Source organism: Dinoponera quadriceps, unplaced genomic scaffold (assembly GCF_001313825.1).
Source record: "Dinoponera quadriceps isolate SergipeBrazil2010 unplaced genomic scaffold, ASM131382v1 scaffold2076, whole genome shotgun sequence".
In the NCBI taxonomy this organism is placed as follows: domain Eukaryota; kingdom Metazoa; phylum Arthropoda; class Insecta; order Hymenoptera; family Formicidae; genus Dinoponera; species Dinoponera quadriceps.
Window position 1 is genome coordinate 260,737 of NW_014556116.1, and position 19,011 is coordinate 279,747.

At 41.0% G+C, this 19,011-nt stretch overlaps 2 protein-coding genes across 4 annotated transcripts; both read right to left on the bottom strand.

Annotated features, from left to right (window-relative positions):
• Positions 1-424: 424 nt before the first annotated feature.
• LOC106746636 (endochitinase) lies at positions 425-10,939 on the bottom strand. The gene is made up of 10 exons (XM_014623428.1): positions 10,928-10,939; positions 4,258-4,321; positions 3,187-3,516; positions 2,747-2,969; positions 2,244-2,367; positions 1,873-2,070; positions 1,733-1,811; positions 1,064-1,275; positions 755-943; positions 425-547 (listed from the first exon to the last, which is right to left on the bottom strand). The coding sequence occupies exons 1-10, from the start codon at positions 10,937-10,939 to the stop codon at positions 425-427; spliced, it is 1,554 nt and encodes a 517-aa protein (XP_014478914.1).
• LOC106746634 (cysteine--tRNA ligase, cytoplasmic) lies at positions 10,605-18,696 on the bottom strand. Of its 3 annotated transcripts, none has more exons than XM_014623427.1 (10): positions 18,638-18,696; positions 17,942-18,129; positions 17,419-17,761; positions 17,185-17,325; positions 16,894-17,104; positions 16,329-16,804; positions 16,112-16,256; positions 15,819-16,027; positions 14,700-15,074; positions 14,479-14,607 (listed from the first exon to the last, which is right to left on the bottom strand). In XM_014623427.1, the coding sequence occupies exons 2-10, from the start codon at positions 18,118-18,120 to the stop codon at positions 14,479-14,481; spliced, it is 2,208 nt and encodes a 735-aa protein (XP_014478913.1). In that variant the 5' UTR covers positions 18,121-18,129; positions 18,638-18,696. The 3 variants fall into 3 exon arrangements, with proteins under 3 accessions (XP_014478912.1, XP_014478913.1, XP_014478911.1); XM_014623425.1 differs by lacking the exon at positions 18,638-18,696 and adding an exon at positions 18,396-18,479; XM_014623426.1 differs by lacking the exon at positions 18,638-18,696 and having other exon boundaries at positions 10,605-14,607; positions 17,942-18,120.
• Positions 18,697-19,011: the final 315 nt, after the last annotated feature.

Genomic DNA, 19,011 nt, shown 5'->3' on the forward strand with positions numbered 1-19,011 from the left:
CTAATTTTTAAGAATAATAATATCATATTAATGATATTATATAACCGTATTGTATATTTTTATAATAATCGAGTCTTCTTTTATGAATTTCCATCGACTTTCTAAAATCACCGTGGTGCGTTAAACGATCGATATTACGAGGAAATGCGGTGGACAGGAAAAGTCGTATTGTTGAATAAATTCTCCGATTTTTGTTAAACCGCGTATGATTTATTGTGGCTCGCACAGCGATATCGTTTCACACCGCCGTGTGAATATATGACTAGCGCGCACACATTCTCGTACGCGGTAACAGATAATAATATAACGTAACGTTTTTCTAACTTATAAAATTATCGTAATAAAATCTCTCACGAATCTCAGAGATCCATGAGCCAGCGAAACAAAGAACGGTTGAAATCAGTAGGATCGAATCACCGGCAGATCAGCGTCTGCACTCCGGTCGGTCGGCGTTGCCCGGCCAGTCGCAGATGAACTTGGACGTGTGGAAGATCAAACCGGCTGCGCATTGTGTCTTGATAGGTTTGCCGTGGTTGCAGATGTAGTACTGCAAAGAGATAAATGTAATGACGTCGAGGGCGTACGAACACTCCAAGATATATTGGCCAAGATACAGATTCAAACAGGTTGGGTTTACAAGTCATTTTTTTGTACAGTGGTGAATAGAAAGATGGCAACAATTTTTTTTTTAGACACGATTCGGCAGTTTTGACCAAATTCATCCGTCAATATCAATGTGAACGAACGAACTTACCACTGAACAGTCCGTGCTGGGGATGAACCTCTCGCCGTTGCAAACGACGTTGTCGTCGTCGGTTGGCTTCGAAGTGGGCACCGATTGCGTAGGTCCCTGAGTTGGATCGGTGGGCCTTGGAGGTGCCTGTGTGGTTGGTTTGGTCTGACCGTTCGAGGATGGCGTACTGGGCGGCCTGTCCCACTCGGGCTGAAATCAGACATTGCAATTGTCGCATTGTTCAGTTTTCGCGAAGCACTCTCGTGCAACCGCGCGCGATATCCTCTCTTGGATGCTTGAATATATTCGATTCGCCCGTGAATGTCTTACCCTGGGAGTGCTATTGAAAACCTTGGGCTCTACCGTGTAGCCTTTCAGACCTTCGTACATAGTGGTCATGAGAGGATTCACGGGGCCGCAGGTTCCTTTGAAGTCGTCCATATCGGTAGCCCAGACCATAACACCGCCGTAGTGCTTCTCCTTGAGGAAGTTCATCTTGTGGACGATACTGTCGGCATCTTCGTAGCCGACCCACTGAGTTCCTGAGGACCAAAATAAATACGAACTCTCAACTATCGTCTGGCTTTGACACCCAATCTTTCGCAAATGGGTTGAGCTGAAAATAACTTCGTTCGATAATAGCAGAAATGAATAGAGATTAAATGGCAGAATAGATAGATGATAATAATATAATAATAGATCATGAATGTGTCATACTGAACGATCACTAAATTTATTTTTATTTTATTTTATCACTTTATTCTGCCGGAAGTCCATCCTTGGTGTCAGTCGAAAGATAAGGATGTGACGCGAATGATATTTAACGAAGAAATCGAATAATCGGACAATATTTTTAAGCCAAACGTCCATTAATGCATTCACCCCGTAATATCTCGATTTTCCCGGTCTCGGAGTCTTGACTCTGAATTCGCGCTATGAAGAACAGAATCAGAGAAGTCTCCGTCCCGCGATATTCCCCCGAAGAGATATTAAACTTACCCTTGTACGCGTATGGCACTTTGCCGATGTCGTCATAAGCTTTGGTCCATCCGTCTTCGTTTTGAAGCTTCATGCAGATCTAAAAATAATAATACCGCGACGTAATAAACGTTTCAGCCTGCCCCAAATCGATTACTTACTTCGTAGTAAGCCAAGAATCCTTTAGCTCCTGTGTATTTGCCGGCATCGCCGCCACCGGCTTCCTTGTTGATATAAGTTCCGGGCTTGTAATCTTTGTTACCCTGGCTGAGGGTGAAGCTACGTCCGTACAACGGGATCCCTACAATGAGTTTGTGAGCGGGACATCCTTTCTCTTCCCAGAGTTGAAGACCGTCATGCTGCGAACAACGGCGGTCGGGAATTAATAACGAGTCAATTGGTCTTGTCAACGAGTGAATTGATATTAGCCGTCTTAATAGACGCAAACTATCCTTCAGGGCGGCCGAGTAGCATCAAAATCTCAACTCGGGTCTGCGCTTTTATCGAAACGAAGAATGTATCAAAATCATACCACGTTCAGTTTCTCATAGGCGTACTGATCGTGAGGTCGCCTGTAGAGCGGGCTGTGAACGTCCGCGAAACCGCCCCAGTTGCCGCGAAGATCGTAAGACATCACGTGGATGGCGTCGCACAGTCTGCACGAAGATAATTCAAATAATTACGCTCGCATTTTTACTAATTATGTATTTATTTATTAACTATGCATTTATTAACTATGCGCGTATACACGACGTCTCGTGTTGTACTGGATGTCGCATCAACATATAGGTCAATATGAGAGATTGCCTACTCCCTTCGTTAGATGACAACGCGATTTACACACACTTTTTCACATCGTCGACTGGCAAATATTAGTGCGAAACGTTTTGCAAACGAGCGCGTGCACCTGCTAGAAAAGCGAGTAGACAACCCGTCATACTGATCTGTATGTTGATGCGAAACCTTGTACATTTTATCGTCCCGCGATTGCCGAAGACGTTAATCCACCGGCGAAAGCGATGAATGGCTACTTACTCGCACAACTCTGGCACATGGTATCCCTCGTTGAGACGGAATGTGGCCATCGGTACAGCCATGGTGATCTCCCAACCTTTGCCCTTCTTGTCGAACGCCATCCTCAACTCCTCGACGAAGTAGAAGAAGTTGTTCTTGTCGCTGAAAGTGCCGCCTCTGTCGGTAGCAGACGGGTATTCCCAATCGAGATCGAAGCCGTCGAAGCCGTATAGCTCCATGAATCCTGCAAAGGAAATCGAGAATTTGACGAGTTCCTTAATCTCTGCGTCTCTTGTAATTTTACTTTTATTAAGCATTTTTTTTTTTAAGATGAAATGATTAAAAGACATTTTTTAAGACAAAACCGGAAATAAACATCACGGCATAAACAATAAACAAACGATACTTTTTAATAATTCTATATAGATTTAGCTTTATGCTGGCGGGTGGAGCACACTCACCGACGATGCTTTGGATGAGTGAGGTTCGCTTGGCTGGATCGCTGACCATACTGCTGTACTTTCTGCCACCTTCAGCCCAACCACCGATAGCGACCTGGGTCTTCAGGTGCGGATACTTCTGTTTTAGGGCGACGAACTTATTGAAGCCGCCTTGTTGCACGTCGAGTTCTTCGTCGAGAATGAGTACCCCCCAAGTGACATTGCTTACACCGATGAAGGAGTAGATAACGTGTGTGCACATATCACCGGGAATGTCGTCGATGCCATAGCTGCCTATGTCCGGGCGGTAGATAGCCCAATTACTGAAGTAACAGACGAACCTTGGTGCTTCTGAAACATAAATGTTGCAATTAGTGTTGCTTAATAATGTACAATTCACGATGTATGGTTATTTTTGTCATCTAGGACAAAAATACCAACACCTGAGTTAACAAAAGAGATTAAATGTATCGAGGAAGTTATATGGTCAATTCAAAGTACACACCACGATAAGATATCCAGAAATAGATATGTAACAAACGTATATTTGTGTTGCAATTAGTTACATATCTATTTCTGGACATTTCATCGTAGCGTATATTTCAAATTGATTATATAACTTCTACGATACATTCAGCCTCTTTTGTTAACTCAAGTGTTAGTGTTTTAGCTCTACATCGCAAAAATAACCATACATCGTGAGCTTCAACTTTGCACGCTGTTTTATATATACATATAAATTCATAAGATATACAATTTTAATGTATTGCGTGATTTAATAATATTAAGTAAAGTGGCTGCAAAATTTACGTTCGTCTGTCTATCCGGTGGTCATCAAATTGCTTTGATTATAGATAGCTGCTTATTTACATCTATGTTGATTCAGTTTCTTCCACACAACATCAGTTTGCGAAACAAAGAGTCATAAAATCGTAATACAAAGCGCAAAATGGATAATTACGTGGCGGAGCAGCTCATAAAAATAATAAAACGCAAACATTCGATGTACATTAGCACCAATATTTTTCACGATAGCGCGAATTGATTTTCGCGTGTCGTCTTTATCTTATCGTCGAAGAGAAGATAGCTCACCGGCCGCTCCGTACGCCAAGAGTGCCAGGAATACAGGAACAGAAAATAGCAGTTTTCCCGTCATCTTGAAATCTGCAATTAATTCAATGAAATGACGTTAAATAAGTAATAATGAACTGCAATGAGTCTGCAATAAAAACGAACTGGACCCGTCGAACTCGTACTCCTTCGAACTACATTGTTCAACAGTTGGCTCTTAAAATTTATCTTTAAACATGATTAAACTCCATAAATATTATTAAACTAATGCATAGTGTTATCTCGGCATGCAAAAAAAAAAATATTTATAATTACTTCGATATTTCGATATTCCGTTTTCTTTTTCTTTTCTCTTCCTAAACAAATTATGCGTGTAAACTGTTTCTACTCGAGAACACTGTTAAATCGCGTGTTCGAAACTTCGGTGCGGTTTCCTCGACAATTGACACGTTTCTGCATCGCGGCCGGTTACGGGCGCTTCATCGGACCTCCGCGGAAACTCCTTGGAGCGTAAACCGATCGATTGATCGCGATGTCGTCGTGCTCAAGGGGAATGATCTATAACGACCGGTTCTCTCGGAACGGGACAGTAGAACACTGGCACCGTCGTGAAATCTTCAAACGACGTGCCCAGTGATGACGAAGATACTCGTTCGCGCGACATGTGGCTCTCTCGAGCTCTCCGCGCGATCTCGACCTCAAAATTAACGTGATCTTCGCAAAAATAGAAAAAAAGAACGGCAAGTTTGATATTTCACATCGTCAAATTTCCAATTCGAACATTATTTTCACGTTCTATTAATAACATCTGAAATGAATCTCAGGTAAACCCGATCATTCGACGCTTATAAACGGCCGCGACTAAATTTATTAATGTAAAATCAGATCGGGACGGTGCTTCTTCCGTTGCTCACCTCTCATTATGATGCGTATGTATTTTCCACTAGCGTATAATAATTATAGCAAAGCGGTCGTGTGTTATAATCATCGTTTTAATCGATAGATATTAATCTTGAATGTCTCTAACTGTTTCCGTGAGATTATATATTCAACTATTCCAGTCTGACGAAGTCATCGATCTATCCTCGGATAGAATTAACTGAGTGCGGATAACGGTTAAGAATTCCACCTAATCGTATTATTTCGATACGTAGTTTATTAATATGTAGTTCCAGATTAATCTTCAAGGAAGATATACCGAAGAATATTGCTCAGTTTCAATCGCGGCGTGATTGAAGTCTTGCGTTGAGCAACAGTTGTCTTTAATATCATAGTATTTTTTCGTTAAAATTTTCTTTTTAGTTTAGAAGATATTAAAAATAGAAATTAAAAATAGCACGTTAATTTTTCAAAGAACACGTATAGAAAGCGTCAACTTTGCAAATATTTCAGCTCTCGGACGGTTAATCTTTTTTGCACGAGCGGTTAAATAATATTTTAACGTATACGTAGTGCAAGTTTCACCGAATTCTTATCAAACTCATATCGCCTTACAACCTCCTTAAGACTTTCCTCGAGAAAATATTCTTTTTTGAAAATAACTGTTACTTAAAAGTTACTTAAAAGAAGGAAAATAAATCAAGTAATCGCTTTTCTCAGCGGAATGATATTTTTCTCAATATGTAACTCGAGTTGCGAGAATCCGGTTGCGAGTAAACAGAGAAAATCGAGATCCCGATGAATCACGGGACGCGATGCTCGTCGAGACGCGCGATTACAAATTCCCAAGAATACACTTAACTATTCCTAAATGAGATCCCGTTAATTAAAACCGACAATCGCCACCGCGCTGCACGTTCCGCGCGGAGACGGGCGAAGGGATTGCGCGCGTCTGATACCGACAATTCCTCGGCGCAATTTTCGCGCGATACGGAGGAAACAGAATTACGACTGTAATACAGTTTTGTGGCATTATAAAACGTGCTACGGGAAACCCTGGGCTTATTCCTGCGTTAAATTGCGCAACGCATTGTGACTGCCGTTGCCGTGTAAAAAAAGCAGCAGGTAGTAACAGACGGTGACGCGTTTTATTCGCGACTTCAAACTCGAGCAAAGAGAAGAAAAGAGCAAAAGTGTCGTACGAGTATTACTGAATTGAAGAAAACGAGAAAGAAACGGAAGAAAAAATCATTTCTTTAATTACGAACGGTCGTTTTCAAAAGAGCGCGCTCGCGCTCGACAGTCGCGAATACCGGTGCTACGAGTTTGTCGCGCCCGTAGGAGGGATTAACGACCCGGGTCCGCGACCGGCAAAGGGGAGGACGGTGTTTTGAAGTTATAAAATCTCTGCCGAAGTTCCTTCTCTCTTTTACGCACAGAGCCGGCGCCGAATAACGATCCGAATTCGGGGAAATGCGCGAACCTCTTGGGAGGAATCAAAGACCGTCCTTCGGATTCTCTGCTTCTCTCTGTCTCTTTCTCTCCTTCTACGACCACCGTGACAGGATAAAGAGTCGGGTAATGTCACGACAGTGGTTAAAAATAAATGAACACACCGTGCGGGCCGTGTATCCTCCTGGCACCGCGAATCCTCGCACGAATTAAGATGCGCGATGCATCGGTACCCGCGACTCCTGTTCCGCTCGTTACACTTTGAATACAAACTTGAGTCCTCGGGACGTCCGTTGTTGCTCCGAGACGTGTATTTGGATGCTTTCGCGATGTCGCACGTTCCATCCCTGGACTACCAACGACGAGCGAAATTCACCGGCTCGAATAATCGAAATTAATCCCTTTAACGCCGCGCGTTAATCTCGAAGATATTGAAGTTTTAAGCGCGAAGATTCTATCATTATAAAATAAGGACTCTCTCTCTCTCTCTTCATTTCAAAAGCCGAGAGAATTGACGGGAACAATTTTACGGTGCGCGAGTCTCGTCATTTTCTATTCCCCAAATTTCGTGGAGTTTGAAGTTTCGCTCGAAAAGTAAAGTGACAATCGAGTTAGATGCTGAAAATCGTGTAATTCACGATCTAGGCAATGGTAAAGTATATACGATGTCGTGTATATTCCGTCGTCACGTAATCAAATTTGCTCGGATCGATTGAAACGTTCATTCATATGCGATCGGAATCCAATTTAAGCTTGCATTCATTTTTGCAATTTTGAATGGTAATATTTTCGTCATTGTTTCGAGTGAAAATACTGCCACTTCCACTCTACCGATACTAATTATTTCCCGTGCAAGAATGTTGGATTCTCGGGATGAAACGAGGAACAAAGACCGGAGAATGACGTATTCAGACGATCGCACGTTATCCGAATGGAGCTACGAACGTCGCTCGCGACGTCCCTCAGAGAAGCATCATTAGAAGTATCCTCGCGTGTTACAATCGCATTGCTCGCTTTGTGCGAGGCAAGATAACGGTTGCGATCCGGCCGCTCGATGTTAATTAATGTTTTGTTATTCGACATCGATCACACGCTGCCGGCTCATTGGTAACGGTGAACTCTTACGAAAATCTCCGTTTCGGTTCTTTTTTTTTTTATTATGATAATATGGTAGCCGAAGGAGTCTCGTGACTTACTCGGGCACACCTCCGGTTTGACCTTCGGTTCGTCGAAAAAGGAAGCAAACAAACCCGAGCGAGTTTCGCCGCACGAAAGATTCCAATGAGAGTATCTCATGGAATGACATCGTATCTTTTTTTGCGAGAAAAAAAGCGAAAAAAGGCAAGCCATAGAAGTGACGTCTGGATGATGAGAGAGAATCGCGATGGACCTCGTCTTGGCGCGAAATATGCGAGGATATCGTCGATCTTACTCTCTCTTTCTCTCTGGATGTGCCGATCGATAACGAGCGTCCTCAGCGAACAACGGATGGCGCCGAAACGGACACTCGTAAACGACGAAAGGGATGCTCGGGACGGAAATTTAACGAGCCGTTGTCCCAAGTGTTCCCGACGTAGGTGTAACGGGTTGACCTTCGTTTCGGCCGGCACGAGGCCCCGAAAGAAAAACGAAATAATTAAGGAGGCTCTCTCAGTAACGCGTTCTCGTGTCGACGAACCCCTCGAGATTCCGCCAGATTCGCGCGTAGGCCGAGCAGTTTTACGATGGCGCGATATCGTTGATGAACTCGCTATCGAGCGGGCGGGACGTGGGCTTAATGGAAAACGGCGATCGGGATGACAGACGCGATCGTAAATCGGTTTTTAATGAGCGATATAACTCGCAGTAAAAGCTCAGACCGTTAAACTCGAAAGGATCAGCTCAACGGAATAACGTCATCGTAAATAAATTCAAATACACGTGGATAAGCATTATTAATATGCATTGTCGCTGGGATTCGGTATCGCTAAAAGTAAAAATATCCCTTGGTGAAATATTCAATTTCGTCGAAAAAAAAACCCATGTTTCTGTATAACCGCGCACGTATCGTTGCATATCATCGGTCTCGGCAATTTCTCACGTTGACGTCAATTAATTAAGCGCACCAAACGAACTGTAGCAGCACTATAATACTCTGCGAAGAAAAAAAGTGTATTGCACTCTCGAAGTAACCAAATATTCATCCGAACTGAATACGGAACTGGTTATCCGAACTTGCTGATTTTTTCCACGAGATCAAGCCGCTTTATTTCCACCGCACAATCGGAGAGCACATTATTAAATCTGTCACACGTTGTACTTATGTTGAAGTATTCTTCTTTCCATCGTCAACGTGACTCACAATCTATTTCTACTATTATATTTTTCCTGCGAGGATCTACGAAATTTCTATCACAAAGTTACGCAGTTTCGCGCGCGTATCAAGCCTCTGTCTATTGCCTACCTCCGAGGAAGACGAGCAATCGATGGAATAATTGGCTGTCACGAAGCCGAGAAACACAATTACAGGCAACATAACGTTTAGACACTGCAAATAAACCGGTAAGCAAGCTGTTTGTCTTGATGATCCTGATTTTTTTTTTCATTGTTTCTACCGCTCTCCGTTGCGCGTGTATCTCTCGCGTTAATGTTTTGTAACACATCATGAAATCAACACAACTATGGACGGACTAAGAAGTCAAACGAATCGAAGAACGAAACACGGTAATTCGATAGATCTTCGAGAGAGAAGCCGTTATTATCAACGATTCGTCGATTATAATACAAATGATTAAATTATTTATATATTTATATTTAAAAAATTAGTTTTAAAAGAAATGATTTCGAGGACATTCCGTTATCTCCACGAAAACCTCAAGTGTCAAATTTTCTTTCGATCGTTTACTACATATAATAGAAACGAAAAATAAGTTTTTATTTTAATTGTTGCATTCGTAAGTAATAACCACAAAATTAATTAAAATTAACGATTCAGATCCAGGACACAATTTTTGCGTTGGCCAATGTTATATGTTCAATATTCCGCCGAATATGCAAGTAATAAGAGACTCTCGCTCGAAATGAAAACGATAATACGGTTCGATAGAAACGATAGAAAACGTATCACGGAGAATATCGCGAAGCGATAGAGGAGGACTCACCTGCGCGACGGACAGATACCTCGGAAAAATCGCGCCTGAAGCCACGAGCTTAAGCTCATATATACCCAAGCGGGTCTCATTAGAATTCAGGTGCACGGGCCCCCGCACGATTGGCTGGTTCGTCGACCCTCTGCCTCCCGTCGGCGTCTCCTCGACGTCGTCGAGGGACGGGTGTCGCAGGACGATCCGTCAGCGCGGCCGCTCGTCATTCGCGCTTTCGCAGGCGTGAGCAAAGGTGGAGGATCGTCGCGATAATCCCGACGATAATCCGAAATTCGACGACGTGTCGCATCCGCGTAGTCGACATGCACATGCCCTGGTCCTCTTTTCTTCCTCGCCGATACTTTTTTTCGTCGTAATTTAGGAGAAATTGCACCGGGGAAACATTCGTGTGGGACAAATCGCAAGCGGCAAACATGAAAGCGGACCTTTGGGGAAAAATCGTAATAGCGCGACATACGGTTGATCCTCGATAACATCCACTTTATTTGACGCGTCATTCAGATATTGTGTTATCGACATCGGAACCTCACGCTAAGCTTCTAAATAGAGTCCGGTGTCGATACGATACGATAGCCGAGCGCGACTCTTCCTTCCAATACGCGAAAAGTACTGTGCGTTGTGATATTACCGCGAACAATTCTTTCTACTAATTAATCTTACTAATTGAACCTTGAGTTTTGACGTATGATAAAAATACACGATCTTCAATATAAAGCTTGCGGTATCGTTCGTTAATATCATTTAATTCCTGCAATACGATAATGGTATTTTTCTTCAATATGTATAGAATGTTATGTTGCGTATAATACACCGCACGCAAAATATTTTCTTATTAATTAATCTTATTAGTTAAGCCTTACATTTCAACGAATGATAGAAATATATAATCGTCAATAGAGCTCGTGGTATCCTTTATTAATATCTCATTTAATTACTGCAAACTCCATGCGATTCTCTCTTCAATACACAAGAGATATTATGTTTTGATGGAGCCGCAAAGTTTTCTTATTAAATGATCTTGCTAATGAAGCCTCGAGTTTTGACGAATAACAGAAATACGCGATCCTCAATAGAGCTTGCGGTGTCGTTTATTAATATCTCATTTAATTGCTTCGTACGGGCAAAATGCCGTTGCGCCATCGCCATTAATTTCCATCGGTTCGAAACAATAACGGAAATAATATTCTTCTTCGTGACCACCTGGTAGGTAATCAAACAGCTGTTAACATAGTAGCATTGACGCATTCGTCGTTGTCATTTACCATTACGCGCGGATGAAAGCGATCCGAACGACCGGAGGAATTGTCAAAATTCAAAATATCATACGAAGGAGATGAAATGCGGCCGATGTATTCTTCTCCTTCGCGTGTCCGTGCAAGGCGTGTCTTCGGAGCGCTGTTGTTATTGTTATTAACACTCTTTGCGCCGCTTATGTCGTCGTCAAATCGTTCGCAACGATTCGCATACGTACGTATGTGTGCGAGTATAAAGTACTAATTAGCGAACGAATAACATTCGATTTATCGCGGTTAACAATTGACGCGCATAAAAAGAAGTTGATTAACAATGCTACACTTTTTCACGGCTGTTTGTTCGTTCGTTCGCGAAATGCTCCTTAGTTGATTGTTCAAATTACGCAAGCGGTCAGATAATATTGGTACAAGTGAAAACATTTTTTTACCTCCGCGACAAGACGCACTGCCACACAAGGTATTTGTCGAACCGTGAAAGTCGCGCACTTTTGGCTTCTGCTACATTGTTAATGCATGATTGGCTCATACAAAAGTGCAGAGACGTCAAACTATTCCGGGAGTCATCGTTTATTATTGAAATAAATTCGCGGGACTTTTCCGCGGGTCACTCCGAATAATCGATTCACTGTTGGGAAATTATTGTTCCATAACGAAAGTCCTGCTACATTCACCGGATACCGATCAATATGATTCGTACGTTGGCTGGTGTAGTTTTTAAATTTTACATCCAATTACCAACTTCAATTTTTATTGGCTTCTTTCAGCTACTCAAGGATTTGCATCCCGAAAGAGAGAGAAAAAGAGAGGGAGAGAGAGGGAGCGCTTTAGTTATATTTTTTAGAATTTAAAAAATTCAATAGCTTTCCATCACGTTTGGTTAAAGAGAAAAGCTCTCTGTGAATTCACCGCAAATTTCACGGTTAAAGGTACGTCCGACGACGCCGCGACATTCGGCAAGAATTTGGAGAGAACAGCGGTCGGCTGTCAGTCATGCTTCAAAGATTGCCGTATTTCGGGGTTGCTGTGCCCGCGATTTTTCTACCGGAAAATTCACGTGTCCATTCACGCGTGGACCGCGCGAACGTAGGACGATAGGGACGGATCACGAGCGAAAAAGTTCTCTGTTTGCTTTTTCACCTCTCTTGACTTCATATTCGAGAGTGTGTTTTTTGCGTTCAACCGTCACGCATTGTTAACGTCGCTCACGTGCTCTCTTCTTTCTCGTTTTACACGTTACTGCCAATAACGTGGTGGAAAGGAGAGAAAACGAGTCTATCGCGACGCACGACCAAAAAGACATCGCGGTTTCATCGACGTCGATTTGCGGAAAAAGGTTTCAACGGCGATACTGTTCGACGTTCGCAGAGAGAGAGAGAGAGAGAGAGAGGATAGCTGCCGGGCTTTGCACAATGACGAGAAGCGAATTTGAAATTATGAGATATTTCATATTTTTTTCGGCTGAAAAATATCAAAATGAAATAATCTCGAAAAGTGTTCACTCTTCCTTGATCTTATTCTCATACTTTTATACGCAGAATGAACAGAGGAATTGATATGTGTTAAATAAAGAAAAAAATGAAGTTGACCTCCATTTGATCTCGATCCTCCATCTAAACTCAAACTGATAAGATTAGTAAGTAGATCTTTTTAAACCTTATAACTTTTATCTGAAACATATTTTTGCAGAATTGCATCGTTACGAGATATTCGACTTTAGCCTTTTAACCTACTTTGTATATAAATATTTACATACATGTATATGTATGCTTGATAAATAGTTAATTACTCGGGGCCATTGATGCGATCGCTAAAAATGAGACACTTGGCGAACGAACCTCGTTAACATTCAGCAATCTCAAGGAAAAATCGAGGATTATCGCGCGCGATAAATGAGGATGATACCGTCGATGAAAATTTCGGCGAGGAAAATTGAATTGAACCATCACGCGGGGGAGGAGGATGTCCCACCGCGCTTTGTTACTGCGAACAGCGAACAATACGCGTAAATACGCGTGTGCATAACGTGCGTCAAACTTTCTCGATTAAGAATGGAAACGGAGAGTTTAGCGCCGCTTCGTTCCAGTCCGGAAACATAATTTGTAATCGGCCGGGAGGGTGGAGGCCGCTTTCCCGATTATCCCGGGGAAGTTTTCGGGACTGGACATCATTATTATCTCGCGCGATTTTACGACAAGTTGGAAAAGCGGCTGACGGGTCGACCTGTGTTCGTCCGCCGCGGACGTTTTCACGGGCTTTTGAATGCGGGATGAATATCGGCTCGCTCGCTCGTTCGCTTCTCACGCCGAGCGCGCGAGCCGAGCATTATATCGCCTTCGCATTTACGAAGCTGTCACTGTCGGCTCGCGCTCACCGCGTTATGAAAGGGGTATTATGTTTTAATAATGGACAGCATCGCGCGTCGAATTCATCCGGTGGAGTGAAAACGCGTAACATTTATGTATTTTGCTCGGCCAAGTCTCGAATCGCATCGCCGTACGATACGTGCGATGATGTGTGTACGTGTCGAGTACGACCACGCTGTCGAAAGTTTCGATACCGCCGGAACGCTCTTTTCGTAGCTACACGTTCTCGTACGAGTGATTATGGGTAAATTAATTGTAAATTCATAGGATTAACGGACGCTCATTTATGAGGAAACGGTGAGCATTCGTTACACGCATTGCTGAAAGCACGAAGAGCTCGCGAGACTAAATGTTCACGGCTCGAAATTTTCGGTCTACTTTAAGTCTAATTCAGTTCTACAATGTTATGATGGAAGACTTTTCCGTTCAGTTTGATGCAATCAGGCACCTATATAATCATCGGACGTTCTTATGTCTTCGCATTTATTATCAAAACCACGTTGAAAATACATAAACGCCTTAAAATAAATCTCGTTTCGGAAAAAGGGATAAGGTACGATAATATCTCAGAATTCTTACAATTATCGCGTAAGTGATTTTAATAAATATTATAGAGAATACACGTGGCTAGAATAAAAATAAATTACGAATGGGTGATTATTATTTATTAAAAGTATTTTACTAATTGGGAATACTTGATTGTAAAGAAAAGATACTGACAGATGAGATATTTTTAAATTAGTTGAAACTCATTAGTTGAAACTTTTAGAACGAAGCTTCGGAAACGTAATTCCACGTTGATTTAATCAATTTAAGTAAATGTGTATCAGATATCCAAAATGATGACAAATAAGATCATTATTAAAATTTGAATACTACTCGGTGCAGAACGACTATGATTATCCTCGCGACGAAGAAGCGTCGATATAGTCGAGACAAAACCATCGTCCTGCTTATATTGTCTGTGTTCAGCTAAGAAAGCAATTCAGTGAACACTTTATGATTATTGATCTATCAAGAATCTAAAAGATTATTCCAGTCACCGACAACAATAGCTCGGCTCACTCGAGGCACTCACTGAACTTCTTTCATCGCTGAAAGCAGCTATTGTAAGTTCATAGATAAATCAATAAGTTTCTCTTATGTAAACCATTATAGGCCATTTTGTACGGAAGCTAAATACTCATTGTATTTTTTTTCTTGCGCTTGTTGCAGCTTTTGCAGCTTCTTCAGTAAACCTTTGCTGATTTCTTTACCTCCGGCATCGTGCGTTGGCAATCCCTACACAGAAAAAAACAAACGAAACGATATAATACGTACGCGCGAGATTAATTTTAAATAATAAATGAATCTAACTATTGAGATGTACTCACCTTATCGTCAAATTGAGAATATTTGTCCTTCTCTAATCTGAACATGTCGCTCGGTGGTATCTTCTTCTGCGCTTCCTTCGCCGCCGCTGCAGCGGCAGTCTCCGCTTTCCTTCTTTCCTTCTCCAAGGTTTTCTCGTGTTCCAGATTCTTCTTAATCTCCTTCTCCCTCAACAACTCCTCCTTGTTAACCAATTTCACTTTGCAAGCTTTCTCGTTGCTATCCTCCAACCGCACTCCGACATTCGGTAAGATATCGTCGCGCAATGCGTCGCACTTTTGCAAAATATCGTGCGCCTTCAGAGTTTTCGCGCAGTTCCGCACCTTCTCCCGGAAATCCGCGAGGATTTCGAGATACGGCATGACAGTCTCTTCGACCTGAAAAATTTGCGCGCAGAAATTGATAGAATTGTTAAAAGCGTCTCGATGTGAGCACAGTCGGCAGATTATAAAGGTTGCGACACTTTTTTTTGATAAATTTCGCAAAATATCTCACGTCCAACAGAAAAATTTATTCTGTACGTGATTCTTAACACGTTGAGTGCGACGTCAGTCCCTCGGGACTGACAGTGAACTTTCCGTTCAGGCGGCGCCGGTCCCTGCGGACTGACAGTACACTGTTCGTTCAGGCGGCGTTAGTCCCTGGGGACTGACAGTGGACTTTTCGATTGGGCGACATTGGTGCGTGAAACCGGCATTGTCAAGGGTTAAAAAATTAATGTTATAATTTTAATGGATTCTATTAAAACATTTTAAGCAAAGGTGTGGATGAGATTTGCACATATTACAATAAGTAACGACCTTTTTTGTTAGTTTTCTCGCTAACGTACGCCCGAATCTTTTTGTATTTGTGCTATAACATTCAACACAATATTTTCGAACTTTATACGCCTTTCCTTCTTTCTTTTTAAATTTGTGAATAGTTCTGCCTGTATCGGCTGTATGATTGGAGTTTCCTCGTGTGAATGCCGCCTGAGCGGAAAGAATAGCAAAATCGACGCCGCGCTCAACGTGTTAAGAGATACATTTTCCCACTGAATATAAAATGCGTTGTGAAACTTATTAAAAAGTGTTGCAGTTTTTAATATGCCGACTATATACGTATCAATGTATTTATCTTACATTTGTACCAGCTGCCTCATCATCGATTGGAAACCCGATGGAATCGTATGGGGAAGATATGGCTCCGAATATGACGAACATTTTCGTGATATACACAGCAATATCCCTGAGAAGAAGCGTATTTGGATTTTTACTTTGATTCGTGTATACGTTGCAATCGGTAACAAGTTCTCGTATCACGTCAAGAGCAGTTCTTGTATCAATATTATCTGTAACAAATTGCATTTTATTACTAACAATACATCTGGAATTATTACTGAGACACAGATCATGGAAACATCTAAGAGACTTACCACACAATGCTTTGTGCATGGAATTCTTAGCGATATGAAACTTTCTATTGAGTTCCTTCTCGGAATCGGTCCATTTAGCGAAACTATCGATAGTAGTTTGCTTCCCTAAACTTCTAATTCTGCATTTGATATTTAAAAAGAATTCCTGGAAAATGAAGCATCAGCCTTATGAGACATTTAAGCTTCAAAGAACGTGGTGACGAGACATAAAACTTACGTTAAGGAATTTTTCGTATTGCACGGCCATATTCATAGTATTATCGCTGTAATCTAAAGTGTCTTTCCATGAGTGTAGCAGAAACGCGAGCCTCAGCTGCCTCGCCGAGTGCTTTCTCAAAGCGTCTTGTATTGTAACGAAATTCTTCAGCGACTTGGACATCTTGCAGCCGGCTATCGTCAAGTGGCCTGAGTGCAGGAAATATCTCACCCAATGCGAATTGTCGAAGTACGCTTCCGCTTGAGCGAGTTCATTATCGTGATGAGGAAATTTGAGATCCACACCGCCCGTATGAATGTCCAGGCTGTCTCCGCAAATCTCAGACGCCATAACCGAGCACTCGATGTGCCATCCTGGACGTCCCTTGCCCCAAGGACTATCCCACCAGGGTTCACCAGCCTTTGAGCTCTTCCAAAGTGCGAAATCCGTTACAGATCTCTTCTCGGAGAGTTTATCTTCCGTAACACTCAAGTCGCCTACCGAAACAAACGAGAAATAATACTCGAAGATGACGATGAATTAACGTGTAAAGAAGAAATACCTAACTTAAAAAACTCGAGCTTACCTTCACCTTCTTGCAAGCTTGACATGTCACCGTATGCTTCTGGCACAAGCTTAGCGTAAGAATGCTTCTCCAGTTTGTCGAACTTGCTCACATCAAAATACACTGATCCGTTACTTTCGTAAGCAAGCCCATTATCTATTATTCGCTGTACAAACACTATTATCTCGGGAATATATTCACTAACCCTTGTCAAGACATTCGGTCTTAATACCTGAATAATTTACAGAGATTAAAGTTAATATTCACATATTAGTTTCGTCTTAAAAACATCGGTACTATATTTGATGTTACATTTAAGGCATCCATATCTTTATGGAATTCCGATTCCCAATGTTTCGATAATTTATTGAATATCGAGAGCTCTGTGATGGTGCTGCCTTTCATTTGGTCCAACCAGTCAGATAATAGATCTTTGACTTCTTTCAACAATGCCTACATGTACATGAAAAAAGACGTTAATATTTTTTCAAAAATAATTTTAGAGGTAATATATATATATATTAATATTAAATAAATCATTCTTACTTCCTGAAGCATCACAATTTCTTTCTCATCTTTATCTCTAACTGCTTTCTCCAAATTTTCAATAACCTTCGTTAGTTTGCTTAGCATCTTTTCCAACATGCACTTCTTGTCTGAGTCAGATATCGTTCCGACAGTATTTTCAAAATTAGACATCACTTGTTTAGCATCATCCAATATATTATTAAGGTTGTGATTTTCTTCTACATATTTTTCGTATAAATAATTCTGCCTTGCTCTTTTGATAATTTTGTCATCTATATCAGTAATATTCATTACATATATAACATCGTATCCAAAATAATCTGACAATACACGGCGCAAAATATCAAATGATATATATGACCTGAAAGAGTACATCTCAGTATAAACATCTGACTTGCATATTCAGCAAAATATATTTAAATTTGGATGATAAAAAACAAATAAATTGCATAAGAAACATATTTTGCATTAAGTCAAATAATATAAATACTTCTGAGAAAAATAATAGTAACAATACAGTAATAATATATATTTGTGATACCTTGCATGACCCATATGTGATGCGTCATAAACAGTTGGCCCACAACTGTACCATAGTATACGATTCCCACACTGTGGAACAAATACTTCTTTCTTTCTAGTTAGACTGTTGTATAATTGAAGTACCGTGGTATCTTTCCTGCCTGGAGGATGCCAAGCTGGTTGCAACCGTTTTGCCATTTCAAATTTCTGTAATACAACATATCATACTTTGATCAAAGTACCATTTATCTTCGTAGTTATTGCATAAATCATGAGTAAATTAATATATTTTCTCTGAAAACTTTGAAACATAAGTTGCTCTTTCTCAGACATTTGGAAAACCATCTTGCAGTTTTCTTTGAAAATACCTCAATCTACTATAAACTAGTTTACTTTGAGGTATAATTCTTGAAAAGCCCGAATAAATTTCTTTTAAATCCAATATCACGTGTTTAATATATTACAGTACTTACTGTATTTCGCTAAAATACAAAGTGTCAAAGATGATGTTACAAAGTAGGAAGTCGCATGTTACACACGAGTGAAGACGTGTGACGAATCGATACTCGATTAGTTTTACGTTGAAAGATCGATTATCTTTTCGATATTAATAAATTCAATTAACTTAATTCTTATAACGTTGAAAATAAAAGGTTATTTGAAATAATTTGTTATTAAGTCGCGCTAATTAAAACTAAAAAATCTATTTACTTACCGTTTAACTACTAAACGTTGGAATTACACTTGAGAATAACGTTTTTCTGACAAATTCTCGTTAAGTATAGTAGCGACTCGTAGCGGAGATTCTAGAACTAAATTACAGAAATAACAGGTCTAATAATTCCGTAAACCCGTTATTTCTGTAATTTAGTTCCAGAATCTCCGCTACGAGTCGCTACTATATCTAACGAGAAACTAAGGTCGTGATATGAATAAACGATGGAGCCGGACATAATTTCTATTTTTTAAGTAATATGACTCAAGGGCTGGTCAGAAATGCTTCCATTGTAATAAAACATAGGTAAAATTCAAGCTATAACTTTCATAAAAATGACGCTATGGAATTACGCGTATTTAACATGAGAAAAT